We start from the raw sequence: 22,429 nt of genomic DNA on the forward strand, positions 1-22,429 counted from the left end.
GTGGGCCACACGGTCACTGTTGAGAGTCCTCAACTCCGTGACAATAGGGCAAAAGCAGCCGTGTCCCCAGTGTTAACAAATGAACGTGGAGAAGCTGCAATAAAGCTTTATTTATGCACAACCAAATTTAAACGTCATATATGCTTCACATGTCACAAAACAGAATTCTTTTGACTCCCTCCCCACTCCAACCATTTATTTAAAAACGTAAACTCCATTCTTAGCTCACAAGCCATAGGTAATCAAGGGGCCGAGTTTGGTCGGAGGGCTGCAGTTTGACAAAGTACGATATGCATCTCACATAATGCTCGGCCAAACAAAGCAGGTGCAGAGGAGTATCCCGCGGCAGGGTCCCACTTCTCAATAAAGGCAGAAGTAACTTACGGGGTCGGAAGCCTCGCTAAAGGTTACTTTTGGAGAGGTGGGAACAGGAGGTGGGAGTAAGAGGGACCCTGGGGACGGGGGGCGGGGCTGTAACGCTCTGTGCTCTGGATCTGGGCTCTGGTTACTCAAGCGTGGCCACTTGGTGGGCTATACATTCATGAATTATGCAAGTACGTTCTACTTGAAGCAAAATTTAGCCAGTTGTGAAAATCAAGATGGGGCCACTCGACAGCTTCAAAACCCAGATGTGTAAAGAGAACCACAGCCGTCAAATTAAACAAACGCTTCACCGTGGCCAGGTAGCAGCCAACTCTAGAGTATTTCAGAATATTTCATAATTAAGGGAGGATTTAAGTCACTTTTTCCTCTGTTAATCGCATACGCTTCCAGGTTGACGTGCATTTCATGGTTTAAGGGACGATCTACCAGCAGACTGCGGTCAGGTTGTCTGGCCCTGTGTTTGTGGGGAAGGATGGTGTTCACCCCACTACCAGCTCCTCCCGCACGGAAACCTGCCGTCAATACCGTTAACATAAACAGCATCTGGCAACGCACGTGACCTTCCAACCTGCAGCAAAACCTGCGCTAGACCCCCAGAAAAGAGAAGAGAAAGGCCAAGCCTGGCTTCCAATTCGATTCCAAGAGAATATGCAGTTAATTACTTTCTCTCACAGTCAGCAGCTGAGTCTCAACTGAAATCTGTGCTTGTAATTATCGCTGTAATTATTATTTTAATACAAATCAGCAACTTATCAAAATATTACCCTGATGCTACCTCACTGCTGCAAGGCCAGAGATGGAGGGTAGCTGTACGGCCCCTGCCCTGCTCGCTGTGTGAGGACGGTGGGAGCCCGGCTGAGGGTCCTTCCACCACGGCCAGTCTGCCCGCTGGGTCTCAGCGGCTCTATCCAACCAATGGGTCAACAGTGTCCACCCTTTTACAGAGCCATTCTGAAAAATTCCTAAATGAGTCACCTTGTTAAAACATTCTGTGCAGGCCCTGGTGGGTTGGCTCAGCGGTAGAGCGTCGGCCAGGTGTGGGGATGTCCCAGGTTCCGTTCCCAGTCAGGGCACACAGGAGAAGTGCCCATCTGCTTCTCCCACACACACGCCCCATCTCTCTTCTGTCTCGCTCTCTCCCTTCTTCTCCCAAAGCCATGGCTTGATTGGTTCTAGCGCATCAACCCTGGGCACTAAGAATGGGTCCATGAAGACTCTGCCTCAGGCGCTAAGAAGAGCTCAGTTGTAAGCATGGCCCCAAATAGGCAGAGCATCGGCCCCAGACAGGGGTTGCCGGGTGGATCCCAGTCAGGACGCATGCAGGGGTCTATCACCCCTCCTCTCACTTGAAAAAAGAAAAAGAAATTCTGTGCAGCATTCATGGTATGTGACACACAGGCTCCCTTGTCACTTGAGGTCAAATTCCCAGTCCACCAGCTCTGTGACTTCAGGCAATTCCTACTCTCTGTGCCTCAGTTTCTTCATCTATGAATGGGAATAATATCATAAGACGTTGTACTGACAAAATGAGGTCATCCATGAGAGGCTGCTTAGCACAGTGCCTGGCACACAGTGAACATTTTGTGGATAAGAGCAATTACTTGTTACTATTATCATTAATTATCAATGATGATTATTATCATCAATCACAGAGTTGTAAACTCTACTCTGAACAGTGGCCTTGCAGGCAACACAACTAAGCAAAGTAGACTGGGGGCCCCAGAAAAATGGAAGAGCAGTCTTCTCCCCACTTCAAATTATTACCCCAATGGGAATAAAGGCCAGAATTTCAAAAGTTTTAATAGAAATGCTGAATTAGCTTTTTATTTGAAATCAATGATTTTAAAATGTTGGCCAGTAATTTATAGGAGGGAGGAAGGAGAAGGGGGGAGGAAGAAAGGGGGGGAAGGAGGAGGAAGAAGGGGGGAGGAGGAAGAAGGGGGAGGAGGAAGAAAGGGGAGGAGGAAGTAGGGGGAGGAGGAAGAAAGGGGGGAAGGAAGAAGGGGGAGGAGGAAGTAGGGGGGAGGAGGAAGAAAGGAGGAGGAGGAAGAAGGGGGAGGAGGAAGTAGGGGGAGGAGGAAGAAGGGGAGGAAGAAAGGGGGGAAGGAAGAAGGGGGAGGAAGAAAGGGGGGAAGGAAGAAAGGGGGGAAGGAAGAAGGGGAGGAGGAAGTAGGGGGGAGGAGGAAGAAGGGGAGGAGGAAGAAAGGGGGGAGGAAGAAGGGGGAGGAGGAAGTAGGGGGAGGAGGAAGTAGGGGGAGGAGGAAAAAAAGGGGGAGGAGGAAGTAGGGGGGAGGAGGAAGAAAGGGGGAGGAGGAAGAAGGGGGAGGAGGAAGAAAGGGGGAGGAAGAAGAAGGGGAGGAGGAAGAAGGGGGAGGAGGAAGAAAGGGGGAGGAAGAAAGGGGGAGGAAGAAGAAGGGGGAGGAGGAAGAAGGGGAGGAGGAAGTAGGGGGGAGGAGGAAGAAGGGGAGGAAGAAAGGGGGGAGGAAGAAGGGGGAGGAAGAAAGGGGGGAGGAAGAAGGGGGAGGAGGAAGTAGGGGGGAGGAGGAAGAAGGGGAGGAGGAAGAAAGGGGGAAAGGAAGAAGGGGGAGGAGGAAGTAGGGGAGGAGGAAAAAAAGGGGGAGAAGGAAGTAGGGGGAGAAGGAAGTAGGGGGAGGAGGAAGTAGGGGGGAGGAGGAAGAAAGGGGGAGGAGGAAAAAGGGGGAGGAGGAAGAAGGGGGAGGAGGAAGAAAGGGGAGGAAGAAGAAGGGGGAGGAGGAAGAAAGGGGGAGGAGGAAGAAGGGGGAGGAGGAAGAAAGGGGGAGGAGGAAGAAGGAGGAGGAAGAAGGGGGAGCAGGAAGTAGGGGGAGGAGGAAGTAGGGGGAGGAGGAAGAAGGGGAAGGAGGAAGTAGGGAGAGGAGGAAGAAAGGGGGAGGAGGAACAAGGGGGAGGAGGGAGGAAGGGGGAGGAGGAAGAAGGGGGAGGAGGAAGTAGGGGGAGGAGGGAGAAAGGGAGAGGAGGAAGAAGGAGGAGGAAGTAGGGGGAGGAGGAAGGAGGGGGAGAAAGAAAGAGGGGGAAGGAGAAGGAAGAAGGGGGAGGAGGAAGTAGGGGGGAGGAGGAAGTAGGGGGGAGGAGGAAGAAGGGGGAGGAGAAAGAAGGGGGAGAAGGAAGAAGGGGAGGAAGAAGGGGGAGGAGAAAGGGGGAGGAGAAAGGGGGAGGGGGAGGAAGGGGGAAGAGGAAGGAAGAAGGAAGAACAAGAGGAGGAGGAGGGGTGGGGGAGGAAGGGGGAGGAAGAACAAGAGGGGGGTGGGGGAGGAGAGGAGAGGAAACTCTGCTGCCACCATCCCATCTGTAGCCCAGACCCACAGAAGCAGGTTCCCTTGTCAGAACTTTTCTAGCTCCACTACTGTTGGTGGTTTATACCACCTGCTCACTCCAACAAACAGTTCATTTCTCTACATGACTTTATTTTACCCGAAAAGGAAGCCAAAACAGTAGTCACCCTCTCACCTGAAAAAGCGTTAATAAACCAGTCTGCACCCAGGTGCCAACAACCTTCCAGGTTTGCTCCTAACACCCTCACTGAAGCCGTCCCCACCCTGTTCTCTGTCACCTCAGCTTCTAAACAAGAGGGAATCAGAAGCAACAATTCAACAACCATTATTCAATGGGGCTCGGAGAAAAAGCAAGTAATGAGAGTATTTTACATCAGGAAGGAATCTTCTGTAATGCCTGATGACAAGCAAATGCGGTTCTCTGTTAGTGTCTTTTATAACAGCTGCCCCTTCTGAGCTGGGAAGAAGCGAGAAAGAGAAAGAGAGACAATGAATAGGCTTGTATTTCAAAAGAACACCTGCAAAGCATGGTCCTGCATTAAAAAATAAACAGAAAACAGCCACTAGTCTGAAAAGGGAAAAAAAAAAAAGATTTCCTGTTACATCCCTAATGAATATAAAGCCCTGTTTCACCAGGAAAGGAGAAAAACAGAGTGACTTTTTCATGTCCCCAAAGAAAGGAAGCTTAATGACTATCACTTGATCCATCTAATCTGGATTTTAATACTACCTTAAATAATGTACACTTAAGCCTCCCCATCACCCAAAACATTTGTTTATTTTTATTAACGTGAGTCTGGTTGAGCGCTGAGACTACGAAATTACCGTGCCATCCTTGGGCTCTGTTTTTATTGCTTCTCCACTCACTTGCTTGTTATAAAATGATTAGTTGTCTCCACTGCCCTTTCAAATTGCTGTTCCAGTTATGCTGCAGTTCTGTTATCCTGGTTCTGAAAAGTCTTGGTTCACGGTCAAGTTAATGTAGTCATTTTGGGCCCATTTGGGGAAACCTATTCATCACAGACAGCTCCATGTTCAACACATGGGCGACTCCAGTTACAAAGAGGCAACATGAAATGGAAGAAGATATGCCCAGGAAGGGTCCAAACCTAAGTCCAGAAGACAGCCCGGGGAGCCCCATACCCGTAGGAAAAGCACAGACACCAACCAAGGACCTCAGCAAGGGCCCACGACTGGGAATGCCCTCAAACAGACCCAGAACACAGTCCCTCCTCATGTCTACCTTAAATCCTTTCCACTTGAACTTCAGAACAAAACAGTATAGCTGTTTCCCAGAGGAGCAAGGTTTTCGTTTTCTTTTTTGGAATAGTTTTAGATGTACAGCATAGTGGTTAGACAACCATATACTTTATAACAATGTTTCACCATCAGGGTGGTTAACTCTCTAGTGGACCTTTCTCGTGAACCAGCACAAAATTTCTAGCAGACCAGCACCGGTCCGTGGACCAGCAGCTGTAAACCACTGCTTTACAAAGTGTTCTCCAGGAGCAAAGGTGTCTTTAAAATGGTTAAGCCACCAATGCCCAAAGTTTAGTCATTCTGTGACTTCCACCAAAAAACTTGAGGTCCTGATTAAGATTAGAATTAGGGAATGGTACAATAATTTATGTGTTTTCATTATATCAACCAACTTCTTATTCTTAAAGGTCATTTCACCCACATGGTAGGCCACAGGAGCTCTAATGATGTCATGTTGGCTGTCTGCTTATATTTATATATTCTCCTTAATACTCATTGCAAGAAATAACCAGCTATTATAAGCTTTTTAAAAAAGGTTCGCCCAAGAAGCAGGGGACGGCCACAGCTGGGATGCTGTAAATGCTCTGTTTTTTGGTCTAAGTGTGGGTTACTTGGGTGGGTTCGGTTCCTAAAAATTCATCCAGCTATACAGTTAGAATAATGTGCACTTTTGTATGTATAGTCTATTTCGGTTTTAAAAATCATTTAAAATATGCAAATTTAAAGAAATGAATAAATTTCATGCAGGTAGGAATAGAAACTGTTTATTAAAAGCAACTCTAATAAAGACTGTTTGTCCATGCAACACCTTCCCTCACTGCTGCGTCAGAACTGGTGTGGATGCCACCCTGAGGATTCCTGGGGTCAGTCTGGAGCAACTCTGGCAAAAGGTGGCCATCGAAAATAAGTCCTCGACCAAAAGTAAATAAGATTAATCCACCCAATTCAAAATAAATAATCACGCATAGCCTCCTTACTTTCTCTCAGCACCCCGACTGGTTTCTGTCACTATGCTCATGACAATCTGATTTTTTAAAAATGTTCTTGTTTGTTTTTGTGTGGGAGTCATCCTATTCCCAGATCATAAACTGCAGGGGGACAGGGGGACAGAGGTCTTGCTTGTCCGCGTCCCCACACTGAATCTGGCCCATGGCAGGCCCTCATCCACTACCCTTGAATGAGAAGATGGAAGAATGGGTGGGAAACTTCTGGTGGATGTTCCTCATTCAGCCACTCCTTGTCCCCGGGGATCACAAAGCAACGGGAGGAGAGCATGCCACCTGACAAGGTGAACATTCTGCGGCTCTAAGACGGACCCCGTCTGACATTCGTACAGAGGGTTTTCTAAGCCTCAAAGTCCTTTCTCATCTGTTTATGGAATCACATCCTCACAAGCTGGTGAGGACGGGGGTGGCCTGTCCACACCCTCTGATGGCAGTATCAGTTCATCCCCAACAGTCGGTAGCCACCCACGGTGCTCCGGAATCTTCCATCCTTCCTTCCACCAGCCCTGCCAAGCTCTCTGACCGCTCTCTCAATGTCCCAACCCATGTGAGTGGGGGGCAAGGTTATGGGGAGCACAGAAAGGAGGGGGATGACTCAAAAATAGCATCTCACGTGCACCCCAACAAAGGGGAAACCCGTTGACCAATCTGTAGAATCAGTTCCATTTTTGTTGCAGACATTGCCTCTGCTCTGGCCTAATGCTTATAAGAATTTGCATATTCTGGGTATATGCCAAGAGCAAAGGAGGAAAGAAATCCTCCATCATGCCCACGGGACGGGAAGGCAAAGACAGCGAGGTAAATAAGTGCTGTAAATAAGCCACACGGGGGTAACTGAAAGGTGACCACAGATACTTATTTTTAGCTTGCCACAGTGAACTCATTCCAAACAGCGCCTGCACACTCAACAGCCCAGTGGGGCCAGCCAGGTATCACAGGGGAAAGAGGAGATCTTGGGGGCTCTGGGGGTCCTGGAGGATCTCGGGGAAGCTCCTCTTTTTCAGCTCCCCAGTGGACCACAAGAAAGACTGTGGGCCCAGTGCTGCCAGAGCCTGTGACTTTTTACAGGCATTGCAGAACTCCGCCTTGTCTGATCGCACATCCTATTCCCTGCCTTTTACAGTATACTGTGCGGGCCAAACACAGCCCAGCCACACGCCGTGAATCCGAGGGCCCCTCTCGCAAACACACCTCTCCTGGTGAGACTGCCTCGGGAAAGGAGATGGGACAGTGACCATGAACCAGAGCTGTGACTCATCACAGGCCCTCCCAGGTCAGTGTCTTCGTGGCCCCTGCATGGTAGATGAACAAACTCAGCCCCCATGAGGTGAAGTGACATGTCCAGGTCACATGATGTGAGTGGTAGCAATGGGCTGGGAACATGTGATGACGTCAGAGTACCGCCCCCCCTCCCCGCCCGCAACTGAACATACAGGACACGCCTCGCAGGCCCTCCAGCACTGACCCCTGCTCCCCTGCAAACCTCGGGCGGCTCACTGCTCCTCTCTGGGCTTCTTATTCACCTAAAAGAGAAGGACTTCGAACTCCCTGAGTGCAGCGGTCCAGGGCTTGTGTCCGTCACTTTAGGGGTGGCAGGAGACTTACGGGCTTCCAAGCCCCTGTTCACACTATTCCTGGCCCCCATCTGTCCAGAGGACACCTTCCTCTTTGTCTAAGAGGCCACCGTGGCAAAAGAAGATCAGCAGTGAACAGGTATAGGATGTGAGAGAAGCTTCTCTGTAGACGGGCCATTTGCTAGCAGTGGCCCTAGCCCTCGCCTGCTGGGCTGACCTCCCTGAGGGCATACCTCCCTGCTCACAGAGGTAGTGTCAGTGTTGGGCACAGTGCCTGGCATGCTCTCACTGCTGGAGTGAAGATGGGTGGATGGACGGACAGACTCGTGAATAGACGGGCACATGCGTGTATGCATGAACGGCCATGACGGAGGTGAAGAAGGGAGGGGCAAGGGATAAAGGACTTACTGGCTCTGAATTGAGACTAAGAATGCAGGCTTGCCCTGGCCGGTTGGCTCAGTGGTAGAGCGTCGGCCTAGCATGTAAGAGTCCCGGGTTCAATTCCCGGCCAGGGCACATAGGAGAAGCGCCCATCTGCTTCTCCACCCCTCCCCCTCTCCTTCCTCTCTGTCTCTCTCTTCCCTTCCTGCAGCCAGGGCTCCAGTGGAGCAAAGTTGGCCCGGGTGCTGGGGATGGCTCTATGGCCTCTGCCCCAGGCGCTAGAGTGGCTCTGGTTGCAGCAGAGCAATGCCCCAGATGGGCAGAGCATTGCCCCCTGGTGGGCGTGCCAGGTGGATCCTGGTCGGGCGCATGCAGGAATCTGTCTGCCTGCCTCCTGTTTCCAGCTTCGGGAAAATACAAAAGAAAAAGAAAAAAAAAAAAGAATGCAGGCTTTGGGGTCACTGACAACCTTGAATTCCTAGTCTGGTCACTTTCCAGCTGTTTAATGTTCACCCAACATATTGCCTTAATTTTTTTTCCTTATAATCAGTAAAAGAGATGAGACTAATAGCTCTTAACCTGCAGGCTGCTGTAAGGATTCAATAAGATCATGTCTTTCTCGCACTTCCACAGCGTCCGGTGCAGAGTAAACATGCACTAAAGAGATATCCCCTTTCTCCTCCTCCTCATCATTACCAGTTTCCAGGGTCTGTGCCCTGGTGTGGGACCGCCACATCAATCTCTTCACCCCATAAATTTGACTCCCCCAAGCTTAAACAATGGGCCTCGAGACCAAGGATTACCACAGAGGATTTCCAGGCAGAAAAAAAAAATGCTTAACATTAGTAGTGTCCCCGACACATTAGCCTGGATTAGACACCCAGATAAGCCAGCCGTCACCTGGCTGAGACACACCTGACCTGAGACAGAACAAAACTATTCTGTGGCCTTCAGAGGGCCCCGAAGAGGGAGAGCTTCCCCCCCCCCAAAAAAGACTCCAGAATGCCCTCTGGGGTCATTCTTCCCCATACGGCTGGGTGTTCGGGTGCCAGTCTCCCTGCCCACTACAGTGCTGAAGGGTTAAGATGACAACACACATCCTGTCCCTGTCACCTTCTTGGTAATGTCTCTGTCTTCCAACAGGGGAGAAGCCACCTAACCACAGGGATCAGAGGGGCACAACCTGACGAGTATCAGTGTGCAAATGGGTAGTTCTGTTGCAGCCGGAAGGAAGTGCCCACAAGACAATCGGACTGTGTGTTCTTAGAGATACACAGTATCTCCCTGCTCCCCCCAGTCTCTTGGGGGCAAGTCGTGGGTCCCCCGGAGAACCACAGAGCCGTTTAACTAGGTGAGCAGAGCGACAGGAAGCCTGCCGGGGATGAATGAAAGGCTGTTTCCACTGACCAGGACCGCTGCACAGTACCTTCTTCCCCCTCCTCCCCTGGCCGGAGAGAGCTGAACTCAAAACACTTGGCAGTTCGGTTTCAGTTATTCCCTAGGATGGGCTCTGTGGATTTCACTACAGGGATACTTTCTTCTCCTGGGATCACTGGGGCTGTCCTTCGTGCTGGGCACTGTGCCCGAATCCACTACTTATGTCTCTCCTTAAATGAGTTCTGTGATTCCAAAGTTGTGGAACTTTGCAAGATGTTTTTAAGAGGGATGCTGTAGAGTGCTTAAGAGCCCAGACTGCCTGGGTTCAAGTCCCAGCTCTGCCACTTGTAACTGTGAACCTTGGGAAAGCTGCTTAAGTACCTTATGCCTCCATTTCCTCACTGTAGCATGAGGTTTAAATGAGTTGATATTTGTAAAACACCAAGAACCGGGTCTGGCTGTATGAAGCACCATGACTGTTGGCTATTGACACTATGAAAGTACATGTCTTGTAGAATAAATGAGTTAATATACACGAAGGGCTTAAAGCGGTCCAGGGCCATTATAACTGCTGTATAGGCATTATTATTATTATTATTATTATTACCCTTCAATTTGTCTTGTTATTTGAGGGTCTGATTCAATGGAAACAGCCCATCTGCTCTTTTTCTCGGGTTGGCACATTTTTAGGAACCTGCAGTAAGAAGTGAGAAAAGTGATAAGAAGATTTTCAGGAATGATCTGGCTGCATTGCAGCGTGTTTCAAAGAACTGCACAGACAAGGAGCTCAGAAATCCGTCCATCAACTGGAATGGAGAAAGACCCGGGTTTGGTTTCCAATCCTCCCCAGCACTGTCCTCTTAGTGAGTAAGCCACTTCCTCTCTCCAAGCCTCAGTTTCTTCACCTGTGAAATGGGAACAACAACAGTTCTAACCCCCAGAGTTGGGAAGAGTCCCTAATACAGGGAGGCAAGAGCTGCAAAGCCCTCGTTATTCCTGCTGCACAATGGACATCATAAGACCAGCAATTTCTAGCCAAATGTGCTTAATTTCAATTACACCCTAAATTTTTTTTTTGGGGGGGTGAGCATAATGTACACAAAACACCTCCAGGATGCCTGGCATATAGCTGGCACTCAACGTCAGCGGTCCTCCCCTACCACATCCATCCTGATCCCAGGATGGCACACTCAGAATACGGGTGCTTTCTACTGCCTTGGCTTTCCCTCAAACTCGACTTGGCATGGGAAAATGGATGCCAATTGTGAAAAAAAAAAAAAAAAACCTGCTTATTTTCAAACACACTAGGAGTTTCTTTTTTAAAGAACAGCAGCGCACATTTCAGCATTTATTATGTGCCAGGCGCAAATCAGTTCACAAACGTCGTTACATCCCGTCCTCCCACCACCCTAGGCGGTGGCCCGATTTACAGAGGCCGGAGGTTAGAATGACTCGCCCGAGATCATGGAGACAGCAAAGAGCAGAGCGGGACTTGAACCCGCTTATGTCAGACCCCGCAATACCTCACAGAGGTCTCTCTCATGTGTGCGAAGGCCCGGCACACATTTCCTGCAACTTCCTCTCCTGTTCCCACACCCTGTCCTCGAAGCCTGGGCAGCACTGGGGTTGAGTTGGTGTTTTCTTTATTTTTCCCCAAAGTATTTTCTCTTGGTTTCTGAGAGATGGGGATGAGGGTCAATAAAATGGGGAGATACAAAGGGGAAAAAAAGGAGAGTTATCATAGGTGACAAGTCTTAGGGCAGTATGAACCAAAAGATAGAGACAAAGCCAGTCTTTACTCCCTATGGTCAATTATGTTGGCACTGTGCATTTTCGTATTTCTGCACAGAGAAATATGGCCCCACTTATCACAGACAGCTCTGGATGGGAAGGCAGACCCTTGCCACAGAGATATTCTTTCTTTCAAACTTTTATTTATAGATTTTTAGAGAGACAGAGACAGAGAAATACCAACTATTTGTTCCACCCATCCATGCCACCTTGGTTGATTCTTTTATGTCCCTTACTGGGGACCAAACCCACCACCCTGGTGTGTTGGGACAAAACTCTAACCAACTGAGATACCCGGCCAGGGCCTCAGAGATGTTCTTTTTTTTGGGGGGGGGGGGGTATTTTTCCGAAGCCAGAAATAGGGAGGCAGTCAGACAGACTCCCGCATGCGCCCGACCGGGATCCACCCGGCACGCCCACCAGGGGGCGATGCTCTGCCCATCTGGGGCGTCACTCTGTTGCGACCAGAGCCATCCCCAGCGCCCAGGGCCAACTTGCTCCAATGGAGCCTTGGCTTCGGGAGGGGAAGAGAGAGACAGAGAGGAAGGAGAGGGGGAGGGGTGGAGAAGCAGATGGGCACTTCTCCTGTGTGCCCTGGCTGGGAATTGAACCCGGGACTCCTGCACGCCAGGCTGACGCTCTACCACTGAGACAACCGGCCAGGGCCTCAGAGATATTCTTAAGGATATTTTGTTCTCTGGTAAACACACAGGTGTGTACACATACACACACACACACAAAGTCAGGTCTCTGCTCTAGCTCAATACACCAAATTTCCTTTTCTGTTAAGACCATGGATCAAAGTTGGCCAACCACAGCAAACAGGAACTTATGCCTTGGCTTTCCTTTTGCAAAATAATAATAAGCATTTTGTCATTCAACCTTCTGGAAGATTTTCTCTTTAATTGATAAACTAGAGAGAATGTCTAAGGTGTAGAGAGACTGGAAGGAAAGCATATATGTATATATTACATACACACACACACACTATAAATATACCGAAGATATATATATATGCATACACCTATATGTATAATTATTTCTCTTTTTATTTAACATTTTCCAGTGCATAATTAAGCAGATGGCAACGTTTGCAATAAGATAAATATTGTTCAATGATGCATATTGCTATATGCAAAGTGCAATGCACTGCTCAAGCAAAATAAAACTCCATTGAGAGTGTGGGAAAAAAAGAACCCGTCAATAAAATACCCTCTGTTCTCTGTGGTCTCAAAACATTTGGATAGAAAGAAAAGCAACGCCTCTGAGGCTGTTAGAACCAGAGGCGCTCTGGATACAGTGAACCAATTTTTCAAAGTCACAGCCAGTGTCTGAAAACATCCTGAGTTATCTGAGTAATGCGAAGTATGAGGAATTTCAGTCAAAAAAAATCAACATTTCGAAGGGGTCAGACAATACAGAAACCCTGTTTTACTTTATGTGTGCGTGTGTTTGTGTGTGCAAGGGTAATAAAAATCAGGTCGCTTAAATGAAACTTACTGAGTAACAGTTTATCTAAGGGCGCAAGCAATAAATGTGAGGACTTCAAGAGGATCACTGGAGGCAAAGGGAAAGAAAATAAACATTCCGTACATTAACACATACAATTCCCCTTCATTTTCTCCAAATCTACTCAGAACCTACAGTGTGTGATCTTTCTGACACTCTCCCCAGGATCCCCTCCCATTATAAGTGAGTCCATCTGTTTCTTAAATTCTAGGATGACAGGAAAATCCACAGCTTACTAGAGACCCGATGGGGAAAAAAAAAAACAATCAGTGTCACAGCCACAAAACTCAGCTACAATCTAGCCAATAATTCCAATATTTAAGAGCTTTGAAAGAGGCCGAAAGAAAAAGGGAAGTTCGCAAATCTTTTAGGGATATTCCCACCTTGTCCCCTGTCCCTGAGCTCTCTGACTCCGCTTGAGAAACTGGGTGGTTCCCGTTGGCTTCTTCAAACGCAACAGAAATACAAACAGGTTCTTCAGGGGGGTGCAGCCCCTCAAATTTAAAAGGTTCAAACGCAGAAGCTCTGGGAGAGTGGGGACAAGGAAGCAGCAAGGTCTGGCTTAGAAAACACTCTATGCGGGGTGCCTGCCTGTCTGACATTCCTTGAGACATACCCACCATCATCACCGAAGCTGCAGATTTCGGATTCTGTCTTCATACAGGAAACACAACTGCCCGCCCCGCCCCACCCCACCCCACCCCACCCCACCTCACCCCAGACCTCAACGGAGTAGACATTAAGCCCCATCTCCCAAGCATGTGCCTCACTAGCTCTTTACAAGAGCCATCTGGAAAATCACAGGGAATTTTTATTTTTTAACGTCCCTCTCCTGAATCCAGCCCCAAAGTACCATGCCAGCAGCCCTGGCAGGGTCTGCCAACAAACTGCATGTTGTAAGGGACTCTCAGTGGCTTGCGAAACTGTCTAGTCCCCTCCTAGCCTGCAACCCAAGCTCAGGGACACCAGATTTTGGGAACAGCCTGCCCCCTTCTGGTCTCCTTGAGCTCTATGGAAGGACAGGGGCTGGGTGGGCACAGCCACAGGTGGCCCCACCTAGCAAGTCTGCACTGTGATTTCAGGATCTAGCAGGGCATAGGAGTATATTGGGGGGGGGGGGGAGAGTCAGACAAGCAGATAAAATAAAATACAGATCCAGGAGGCACAATAGTGAACAACAGAATGGTAGGCAACCGTGAAGAAGGGGAGGGCAGAAAAAAGAAAAAAATACATAAATACATACACCTCTCTATCAGAAGGTGAGGAAATGGAGATGCTGGGAGACAGGGATGAGGGACAGTAACTGAACTTGCAGAAAGAAGCAGAGGTTCAGAAAAGCAAAGCCACTCTGCTGCTGGGACTGGCATGCCAAACGGAATAAAGAAGTAAATATGGTAGGGCCCCACCTACCTTCCTGATTGCAAACCTCTCTGTGGCTGAGCTGGCAGCTGAGAGAACAGAACACTGAACGGAAAGTGCAAAGTGAGGGAGGGAACAAAGTACTCAAATGCCAGGGCCCCAGGAAGAAACTCGCCAGCTAGGCCTCCTTCCTCCTCTCTAATAGTTTCAACAGGTGGTATCTGCACCCAAATACACCTCCGGACACTGGTCTGGACCCCAGATGCAGAGGATATAGTAAGTCCCTTGCCCATCCTATGTGTTCCAACCTAGGACCGGCGGTGCAGTCCTGAACGCCTCCCACCCACCTCCCAGCAGGGCTCTGAATCCAGGAAGAACTTCTAATTGCACTTCTGTCCGAATACATCACTATCGGGCTCCTGGAGTTCAGAGGCAGAGGCTGAGAGTACCCTTTGCTGTGACTAAGAGGCTGCAGGGCATTGGGAACGCTCTGTTTCTCCATCAGCAATCTCAATCCACTCTCCTCCCCCAAAACGGGGGAAAGACAGCTCCCTGCTAGCCACACAGACCAGCCACCAGCAACACGACATGTCATGGAATCACCAGCCCAGCAGCACAAAGAGCTGCACTCTGGCCAGGGGAGTCGCCTTGACTCCAAAGAAGTTTAGCAGATCAACAAGCATCACACTGCGTCTGAAGGCAGCCCTCAGTGAAGGCTCGACAGAGACATGTGTTCAGTGCCTAGGGATCCTGAAACTACCCCCTATTGTCTAATATCCCCAAGAGCTAGGAGATTCCCCGTAAGCAAGTAGCATGATGAAGATAAAGACAGACACACAGCTCTCGTTATGCCTTACGTCTCACACCCACCAGCCTGAGTCCCTGGCTCAGAGTTGGGGACTCTGACCTCCGGTCCTGTGAGCTCCCAGTTCAGTGGGCTCAGCAAGGCAGCCCAAAGAAGGTCTGAAAAGCACCTCTGGAGGAATTGGGGACAGTAGGCAGATACCCAGATGGCCCCAGAGGATTGTGGAAGGAATAGTTTCAAAACCCAGACTGTTCACACCCAAAGAGAACACAGTAAACCCACAGCAGCCCAAGTCATGATGACATGATGGGACACAACTAGTGACAGAAATCAGCTACACACGCGATTTACAGGCAGAGACAACATCTAGCAGAAGGGGCCATGCCTTGACACCGGAGAGCAAGGTGAGGAAAGTCAGAGAGGGCAGGAGGAGAGGGCAAGGTTAGAAACTGAGAAGATAAAGACAGGAATCAGACACCCAGAGATGGGAGTAAGACACAAAGTAAGACCAGGCAAGCAACATGGAGCCTTGATTCAGGGACACGTATGGGGACTTGGGACACAGATCCCAGACCCTCCCTCTAGCCAGGGCAAAGAAACGAGGCCGTGGGCTGGGCACTGAGACGTCTGCACCCAGCTCAGTAAAAACCAAAGAAGCTGCGAGAACCACCCATGAGCAGCGGCTGAAGATCCCGGGCACCATCCACTCACGCAGACAGGGTCCGAGACACCAACACCCACATGCAGAGAGCAAGTCGGAGCGTCCAGAAAGTGTGACGAGGAACAGGCACCCAGCCAGGTCCTGTAACCCCCAAAGCTCCTCCTCTGGAGATAAGTTCCCCAGACCCCAAGTCGGCAGTCCTCAGACTCAGGATGGGACAGCCTCCGACCCCTAAGCCTTGGCAGGGACCCCACCCCTCCTTCCAGCGAAAAGGGATGTGGCGGCAGCGGGCTTGGGGAGTCCCAGTCCGATGACCAGGGCTCAAGGGCTAGGGGGCGTGGGGCAGGGCTGCTGCGCTGCCTCCCTTCCTCACTCCGGGATGCAAGGCGAAGGGGCATCTTACCAGCGCCCGCGGGGGCAGTGCCCCCCGGCTGGCCAGCTGCTGCGCCCGGGGTTCTCCGGCGCCGCCTCCCCGTGCCCGCGCCGGGGCCCCCCGTCCTCCGCGGCCGCCGCCGCCGCCTCCTCCTCCTCGGGCTGCAGCCGGCTCGGCGGGCAGGTCCCGGCGCTCGCGGCGCGGGGCCGGGGCCGGGGGCGGCTGCTCGGCGCCGCCGACCGCTGCGCCCCCGAGGCGCTCGCCGGCCCCGGAGTCGAGGCTGCTGAAATTCCACACGACCAGCGTCTGCAGCAGCAGCACGGTGAGCGCCGCGAGCAGCGCCGAGTGCGAGCGCCGGGCCAGCCTCCGGGCGCACGGCGCCGCCACCATCTTCAGAGCGCGGCGGGCTAGCGGGGCGCGGGGACCCCGGGCGCTCCGGGCCGCCCCCGCGCTCCCCGGGGCTCGTGCTCGGGCCGCCGGCCGCCGCTCGGGTTCCTGCTCGGGCCGCCGCCGCCGCCGCCGCCTCGGCTCGTCTCTGCTCCTCCTCTGCCGCCGCCGCTGCTGCCGCCGCCGCCGCCTCCACCGCCGCGGCGCGGAGTTTTCAGACGGGCAGGGACCCGGACGTCACCAGGAGGAGGGGAAGGCGGGGAGGCGGGGAGCGGGAGGCCGCGGAGGGGGGCGCCGGCGCGCGCGCTCGGGGAGCGGCGCGCAGGGCCGGGAGGGGCGCCCAGCCCGTGGGCTTCCCCTCCCCACGCCCCTCTCCCCGAGGGGCGGGCGGTGGGGGACCGGGAACCCGCTGGGGGTACGCGGGCCGGAGGGGAGAGGGGCGGGGCTGGGGGCGGAGCGAGGGAGGAAAAGGGGAGGAGGGAAAGGAAGGGGGTGGGGGCAAACGGAGAGGACAGCGCCCCCCCGCACACACACACACACACACAAACTACGGCTAGAGTAGGAGTGGGGTAGAAGAAAGGGAGACGGTTCCCGCGTCAAAGAAAAAGAGGCCGGAGCAATAAAGCAGGGGGATCTAGGGTGAGGGTGGGTTTGCTCAGAATCAAGGGCGGACGGGTGAGGAAGATCTGGGGGTCCCGAAACCCTGCCTTCCATGTGGAAAGCAAGCACGAGGCAGCTGAGGGAAGCAGGCACCCTTCCCCAGAGTTTGCGGTCCGGGATCCTCTCTGTGTACAAAGACTGCGTGGCAGGTGGAGACGTGAGGAACATTTCAGGAGTGTCAGAGCCACGGGAGGGTCTTACACAGAGGATCCTTGGATCCTTGGCTTGAAGGAGCAGGGAGGAGGCTATGAATGACTTTCTGTGAGTGACTTCTGAATCATACCCACCCCCTAGTGCCAACGATGTACTAAGTGCTTCATTGAGTCACTTCGCTGGACCCTGAGGACGCACAAGCCAGGAGACTCCAAACCCAGTTGGCAAGTTAAGTGCTTTAGTGGAGAAAGGGAGACCCCGTGGAGTTTCTCAAGCTTCACAGGCTACAAGCACCAAAGTCTGGCCCTTGAGCCTTCCACTAAGTCCTTCTTCTCAAGCATTCTGAAGCCCGCCTTCCAGGCGGACAGGGCTCAGCTCCTGGGGGAACAGGTCTTGCCATATAAAATGCAGTTCTTTTCCAGTCGGGCTGGACTCTGCCGGTGACCTTGAGCCAGGAGAACGCCTCACTGGGCCTGAGCTTCCTCCTCTGTCAATGAGGGTTTAGACTGAGGATCCCCAGGGGCTCAAGTTTCATCCCCATCCTTCTCTGACTCAGTCTTTCCAGTCTTTCCCTCCCTTGTCCTTTCGCCCAAGGCTTTCTCCACAGCAGCCCTGAACTCACGGAGAGAAGAGAGGAAGTGGATTGGGGGGAAAGGGGGCAGGACTTAACACTACAAAAATACAAATAACAGATCAAATCACCAGTTTGTGAATTGGGGACTTGAGGTGAATGTTTTTGCATCTTGTCCACTGTGCTTTAAATCTCATGCTCGTTTGTAAAGAGAAGAAAGCGGAAGAACAAGAGGATCCATCAGAGAAGGAGGCGGGAAGGGGAAAGCGATTGTCTTATCCATTCAGCAAGGGTCCATGAGCACCAAACTGGGTCAGACCCTGGGCCAGGTGCAAGGATCCTCAGGTGAGTAAGGCTGAGTCTCCCCTTCACCACTTCACTTGGGGTCTAGAGGAGGAGCTAGATGTAGATGTCAGTCGTGAAAACTCAGTGAGGGTCTTGGCAGCAGTGGTTTAGTAGATAAAGCGTCAACCCAGCATGCCAGAGGTCGGGGGTTCCAGCCAGGGTATGTAGGAGAAGCAATTAATGAGTATACAACTAAATGGAACAACTAAATGAAACAAGGATTAATGCCTCTCTCTCTCTCTCTCTCTCTCTCTCTCTCTCTCTGTCTCTCTCCCTTCTTCCCTCCCTCCCTCCCTTCACCTTTTTCTCTCCCTTCCTTTCTTTCTCTTCCAAATCAATGGAAAAAATTAAAAAAAATAAAATAAACAGTGAGGCTGGTGTCACTGTAGAGACGAGCATGGAGTGCTAAGGGTTCCCGAGGGCGGGCCAGGAGTGACTACCAAGGAGAGGAGGTTTGATCCAGCTGCTCAGAACCAGGGCCTGGGATTCCTTGTCTTTCCATCCTTCCTCTGCCGTTCACGGGGTCTGCTTCATGCTGAGGGTCTCTCTTCCTGTCAGCCTGGCACCAGTTGCTGAGACTACACATATCCTTTGTTCCTTTCTACCCCAGGGGAAGGAGGGGCAGTATTTCCCATATATCCCAGCATTGCCATCAAAGGTCCAGAGAGTTTCTCTGACTGAATCAGCTTTAGGTCATAGATCACCCCCAAGCCAAGCACTGTCATCAGGAAGATAGAATCTGCCTGGTCAAGGTCCCACACATCATCTCTGACCCTGGGGAGAGGCCAGCTCCCTTGTAACAACCTGGATGTTCTATAGGGATGAGGATCTTATGGGAAGAAGGGAGTAGGTACAAGGAAGGGAGCCACCATTATCTATTCCATGCAGTCATCGTGATGCTACATGAATTTGGACTTCAGGTTCTTTAATGCCAAATGATGGGTTGGATGAGATAGTTCCCCAAGGTCACTATGCCATACCCCAGCACTCTTCCTCAGTATCTTAATGGTTTCCCGGCCCCAGCAGAGGCTGGGGACTCTTGGCACCCCCTCCCCCACCCTCCACTTCATCTTTGCTTCAAGGTCTAGGCTGCGTTTTTCCTCTAAGCAGCTATGATGTTATCTACTTCCTGCACGCGACATGTTCACCACAGTCCTTCGGGCCCACACTGGTTCAGCACCCTTGGGAGCCACAGGCTGAAGGAGTAAGGTTAAGGATCCAGGCCCCCAAATCCCTGGAGAGAGAGAGAGAGAGAGAGAGAGGAAGAGTTGTTTGTTTATTTCAACTCATAAAAAGCCACGTGAAAAAAGAGGTTTAAAAGCTCCAGGCAGGTTATGGATGCCATAAACAGCTTATGTGAGGCTTTGAGGACGAAAAATCACCTGAGATAGAGGAGCAGGGAGGCAAGCTCCTAGGGTCACCGATTCCATCTCCCTGCCCCGAGACAGGCAGACAGCTCCTCAAGCATCTCCATGGAGCCTGATGTAGAAGGCAGAGCCAACATACTGCCTCAGACTCTGGCAGCAGCAGCAGCAGCCTTAGCAACAGCAGCAAGTTTCTTCAGAATTTTTAAAGCTTATTCAGTCATTCAACACAGATGTATTGGACCCTATTATGCACCAGGCATCATGCTGGGCGAGTGAAATATAGATATAAGGAAGATTCCCCAAGGAATTTTTCTTTTTAAATATGGTTCCCACTCTCGCGTTAACTGAGAGCCAGAGCGCGAAGGAAGTTCTAAATGATGTGTGGGCTTCCCTCCCCATCCTCACCTCTAAATCCTGTTTCATCATCACCTTCAAGTGCAGGGAGAGTAAATCATTCAGCAAGTCGTTTTTAGCTCCTGGCTGTGCCCAGTGCTGAGCCAGGGATTATGAGGGAAATCAGGAAAAGAGGGGTCTTCAACCTTAAGGGGTTGTCAAACAGATCCCTGATTCTGCCACTCTTTTCTGAGACGTTCAGTGTCAGTTGTTTACCTTTTCTATGCCTCAGTTTCCTCATCATCTATAAAATGGGGAATTAGAACAGAGATAATCAAATAAGGATTTCTTATAAGGATTAAATAAAATAACCTATATAAAGATTTTTTTTCTCCTATAGGGATTGACAAATAGCAAGTGCTCAGTAAATATTAGCTATTCTCTGTTTCCTTAATGATAGGAGGACAGTGTCAGTAATGAGTGTCCAAAGATATTGGAGGGGGGAAATGGTAGTCAGGGAAGACTTCCTGGAGGAAGTGGCACTAAATATAGTCCTGTATTTTGATAGCCGTTTCTAAGGGCAAGGTCATCTTCTCAGTTAACCTTGGCTCTCTCTGGCCCTTTGCAAAGTTCAGGCCACTGAGGAAACTTTGGGTGTGGAATAAACACTAGCTGGTGAATCATGGTATGGTGCTCACAAATTCACAGACTCCATCAGCATCCCAGCAACTTTGTAGTCTAGTGATTTTAAGCACATTGACATCACCAAACTTCAATATTTAAATCTGTAAAAGGTGAGAACAAATATTACTGCCTCTGTCCTAAGGTTGCGGTGGGTGGGGTGGCAGAGAATCGGGGTATTGTAGGTGACAGAGTGTTATATACTGCACGTGCTGTGTTGGCACTGGCCAGTGGGAGAGTTAGAGGACGTTAGCCTGGTCTCATTGGAAGGCAGGTCTGTGCGGAGGCTGCTTGCTCTGCCTTCCGTCAGACAGTCCCGACAGAAGGTACAGGAGAGAGCTAGAGCGTGGCAAGCCTTCTCCTGAATTTAAAAAAAAACATCATGAGTCAAATTTAGTCAAATATGTGGTTTTTGTGTTGTTTGTTTTTTTAACTCTTAATCACATGTGTGTTTCTTTTTGGTTTGTTAGAACCTGTTTTTACTCAGGCTCTACAAATTGACCCTGACTTTGCTCTTGAAAAATTAAAAGCCTCCCCCTAGGTTTCACTTCTTTATCAAACAGAAATAATAAACACGGGTCACCTGCTTCTGAGAGGCAGTGGGAGTTATGCACAGAGAACATGGTCCTATCGCTAGGAACCCCTGGTTTTCTCTGACAAACACACACAGGCGCCGGGTTTCCTGGGCAGGAGGAGGTCAGAGGAGACAGAATACCAGAAGCTCCCTGGACACCCCCGAAGGACAGGAGGCCACGGACATGCATCAGCTGTACCCCTCCCCCAGCTCCACCCAAGAAAAGGAAACAGCTTGTGATCAGACCGTGGGCACAGGGCGGCGACTTGCCCTGCTAGACACCCAGCTGTGCTTTGGAAACCACAGGTTTTCTAGCTAATCGTCCACCCTGTGGATCAGCAGAGGGAGCTCTAGGTAGCAAATAACTTTCCTCAGACCACACACTTTCCTTGGAGACAACAAGGATAAGCAGGGGTCCTCAGCGGAGGGGGCATCCACTCTGCAGAAAGAAAGCCCACCAGTTTGCAATGACAAGGTGTACGGGGGTGGGGTGGGGGTAATGGGGCAGAGGAGGAGACACCAAATGAAGAAAGGACATGAAAATCAGAAACCATCACACGGCTTAAGGGATTAGCTGACCGTGCTCTCTAGCGGGTCCTGAGGTCTCACAGCATTAATGCTATCTCGGCCACACCATGACATTTGAAAAGGGGACGCTCTCCAGGTCTAGGTCTTAGACTGTCTTGGCAGACATTTTTTTTTCCTCTTTAAAATAAATGTTTATTGTGTGTGAGTGGAGCCCAATATGATCCTGGGTTAAAGGCTTAGAATTGCATCAATGACAATAGCAAAAATGGTGATGATGGTGATGATGATGGTGGTGGTGGTGGTGGTGGTGGTGGTGGTGGTGTTGGTGGTGATGATGGTGATGATGGTGATGATGGTGATGATGGTGGTGGTGGTGGTGATGATGGTGATGATGCTGGTGGTGGTGGTGGTGATGGTCATGGTGATGATGCTGGTGGTGGTGGTGGTGATGGTTGTGGTGGAGGTGGCGGCGATGATGAGAGTTACCATTTATTAAGCACTTACTGTATGCCAAGACCCATGTTGAGGACTTCAACAAATAATAGTTCTCACATACTGATAAAGAACCCACTCAGTAACCAGGATGGTGCTCATGCTGGGGACCCAGTAATAAATAAGACAGAGGAGGTCCCCCCCTCATGGAGTCTTTATTCTCATAGGGCTAACGGGACCAAGACACATACATAAATATGTAAACAAGTAAGACCAGAGTATAATGAGCGCTGTGAAGACAATGAAAAGGAATGACTAGACTAGATCAAGTGTAACCAGGCTGGTCGGGGGGGACCTCACTGGGCATGACACTGGAGTGTTTCCTGACCTGTCCCATGAAATGCAACTATTTCAGGAGTCTGATTTCTCCTACGTACCAAGCATCAGCTGTTGGCTGAAGAAATAACAGTATACCTATTTTTTTTCAAATGTGTATATGTACTATTATGATGTATAAATGAACAATGTTGCATAATTCGTAGTCGTTCTTTTGTCATTTTTGCTTTTCCCAAACTATGATTAGTAAAAACTCAACTATTTGCCTGGGCA

At 50.5% G+C, this 22,429-nt stretch overlaps 1 protein-coding gene across 1 annotated transcript in view; it reads right to left on the reverse strand.

Moving 5' to 3' along the window:
- The window catches only part of XYLT1 (xylosyltransferase 1), a 332,499-nt gene extending 316,128 nt beyond the window's left edge, over positions 1 to 16,371 (reverse strand). The window contains exon 1 of the mRNA XM_066382542.1: positions 15,820 to 16,371. Within this exon, the coding sequence (XP_066238639.1) occupies positions 15,820 to 16,179 (360 nt within the window). The 5' untranslated portion in view covers positions 16,180 to 16,371. The remainder of the gene's footprint in view (positions 1 to 15,819) is intronic.
- Positions 16,372 to 22,429: the final 6,058 nt, after the last annotated feature.

The sequence above is a fragment of the Saccopteryx leptura genome, chromosome 4 (genome assembly GCF_036850995.1).
Source record: "Saccopteryx leptura isolate mSacLep1 chromosome 4, mSacLep1_pri_phased_curated, whole genome shotgun sequence".
In the NCBI taxonomy this organism is placed as follows: domain Eukaryota; kingdom Metazoa; phylum Chordata; class Mammalia; order Chiroptera; family Emballonuridae; genus Saccopteryx; species Saccopteryx leptura.